The 2,293-nt window shown below is 55.4% G+C and overlaps 1 protein-coding gene across 1 annotated transcript in view; it reads right to left on the reverse strand.

The window, feature by feature from the left end:
- Window positions 1-313: 313 nt before the first annotated feature.
- LOC103623224 (putative P2Y purinoceptor 10) overlaps window positions 314-2,293 on the reverse strand; it is a 6,097-nt gene continuing 4,117 nt past the window's right edge. Inside the window, exon 4 of the mRNA XM_008642306.2 lies at window positions 314-2,283. Coding sequence (XP_008640528.2) covers window positions 1,323-2,283 — 961 coding nt within the window. The 3' untranslated portion in view covers window positions 314-1,322. The remainder of the gene's footprint in view (window positions 2,284-2,293) is intronic.

A 2,293-nucleotide genomic window follows, 5' to 3' on the forward strand; every position in this document is an offset into this window, starting at 1 on the left:
CATCCAGCCTCAGCACTGTGAGGGCAAACCACCACCCATTCCGTGCTTCCCAGAAACGCTGCGCGGGGTGGAAATGTGCATCCAATCATGGGAAAAGCTGTTTTCTATCAATCCCTCTCTGCCTATGTTTACTTATAAAATTCCCTGAGGGTTTTTTGGGAGGAGGAGACCTCAGAACCCCTGCACAGGCCACTGTCCGAGACCTCTCTGAGCCCCAAACTGGGATGTCCCCCCCAAATTATGTCACTGCTCTAAGAGCAGATGTGGGGCAAAATATTTCTAAGCACTTAAAATAACACTCCTGAAGCTCAAATACACATTGGGATCATTTTTATTTCCTCAGGGTTTGAAGCTTTCAGGGTGTACTGGAGTCAGTTTTGTAAATTTTCTCTGTACCCAGCGAGGGTTGGGATAGTTTTTGGTGTTCAAAGCAAAACTGAAGGTTTGGATAACATCTCAATGTGCAACCACATGCGTCAGCAACATGACAAATAACACATGACTCCCAACAACACAAGAGACACCAACGACAGGTCCCCGTTTTTGCAGCTCACACCAGAACTCTAATGTGAGTTAATGTGCCCTGGGAGGTGTCACATCTCCCTCTTTGCTCGTGGCATATCTATCACAATTTGTCTTCCAAATATTGATCCCCCATAATCAGCCGAGCACCTGCAGCTGCCAGGAGCCAGGTGGATCCCTTTGCTCAGCTCTGGGTGCCTTTTCCAGCAGCATGAGCTGAGCCCAGTTTGTTTGAGCTCTCCCTGTAACACTGATGTGGTATAGGTTAATACTCTCTGCTTGGTACAGTTATAGTCGTGCAGTCCGGATTAGGCTGGATCGGACCCAGGCAATGGAATTTTTGTAGTGGAAAAAGGTTCAGTTTATGAGGAGATAATGAACCATCCTGATCCAGAGCCTTGTGTGAGCGTGGTGGATGCTCCAGGTGACAGTGGCTGTAGGTACCCGGGATCGGGGCTGGAATTCCCAGAGCTGTGCCAAGGCTGAGCTGCTCACTCACAGCTCAGGATTCAGAAGGATTCCCAAAAATGGCAAATATGCAGAAGCACAGAAACACCTGAAATGAGGCACCTGAAGCCACTGCAGTTCAGCACAGGAGAAACTTCAGCATCAACAACGGCTTTCGAGGGGATAGAAGGCAACAGTCCCCAGCAGCAACAACACAACCATCAAACCTTTTGGCATCACAACGTCCTTATGGATCAGGTCCTGGCACCTGCAGCACACGAGGACAATTGGAGAGTGTCCCAGTCCTCACTGCAGCTCTGGGAAGCCCCTGCACGGACAGGGCTGGCTGATGCTCACGAGATGGACTCCAGCAGCAGCTCGTCGGGCGGCACGGGGGGGATGTCCATGCTGTTTATTTGGCCAAAGAACTTGGGAAGAGACCAGAACTTGAGGCGAGGGAGATTCCTCTTCCTGACGCGGATGTCGTGGGCAGTGTCGGTGCCAGAGGCGCTGCTCCGGCGGGGCGGGAGCCGGGCTCGCAGGGCCACGCAGCCGTGGCGCAGCAGCTGCGCCTGGAACTCGGAGGTCATGAAGTAGTAGAGGACAGGGTCCAGGCAGCAGTTGAGGCTGGCCAGGCACAGGGAGATGGGGTGGAAGCGCAGCGCGCTCCGGTGCACGGCGCAGCCCCGGATGATGTTCTCGATCACCATCATGAAGAAGGGGAAGTTGATGTGGTAGGGGGTGAAGCAGATGAAGAAGACGGCGGCGCACATGAGGACCATCCTCAGGGCCTTCCGCTTCTCGCCAGCGTCCTGCAGCGCCGTGGGGCCGTCCCGCAGGGAATGCCACATCCTCCACGTGCACCAGGCAATGGTGCTGAAGGGGATGACGAAGCCAAACAGCTCAGCCACCGTCACCAGCGCGATGGCGGCCCCTGGGCTGAGCTGCTTCACGCCAAGGTCCGAGAAGCAGCTGTTGATGGAGTTGGACAGGGCTGGGCTCCTGACGATGATGAGGGGCAGGCAGGCGGCCCCCACCAGGAGCCAGACCAGGGCGCTGATGGCCACGTCGTAGCGGCGCTTCCAGCTCTTGGCTCGGAAGGGGTGCAGCAGGAACAGGTAGCGCTGGATGCTGATGCAGGTGAGGAAGCAGATGCTGGCGTACATGTTGAGGTACTTCAGGTAGAAGCACACCTGGCACAGGAAGCTCCCGAAGGGCCAGGTGTGGTTGATGTAGTAGTAAGTCCGCAGGGGCAGTGAGAGGACGTGGGCCAGGTCGGCCACGGCCAGGTTGATCATGAAGACGATGGCCTTGCTCTCCCCGA

The sequence above is a fragment of the Corvus brachyrhynchos genome, unplaced genomic scaffold, assembly GCF_000691975.1.
Source record: "Corvus brachyrhynchos isolate BGI_N302 unplaced genomic scaffold, ASM69197v1 scaffold220, whole genome shotgun sequence".
Classification (NCBI taxonomy): domain Eukaryota; kingdom Metazoa; phylum Chordata; class Aves; order Passeriformes; family Corvidae; genus Corvus; species Corvus brachyrhynchos.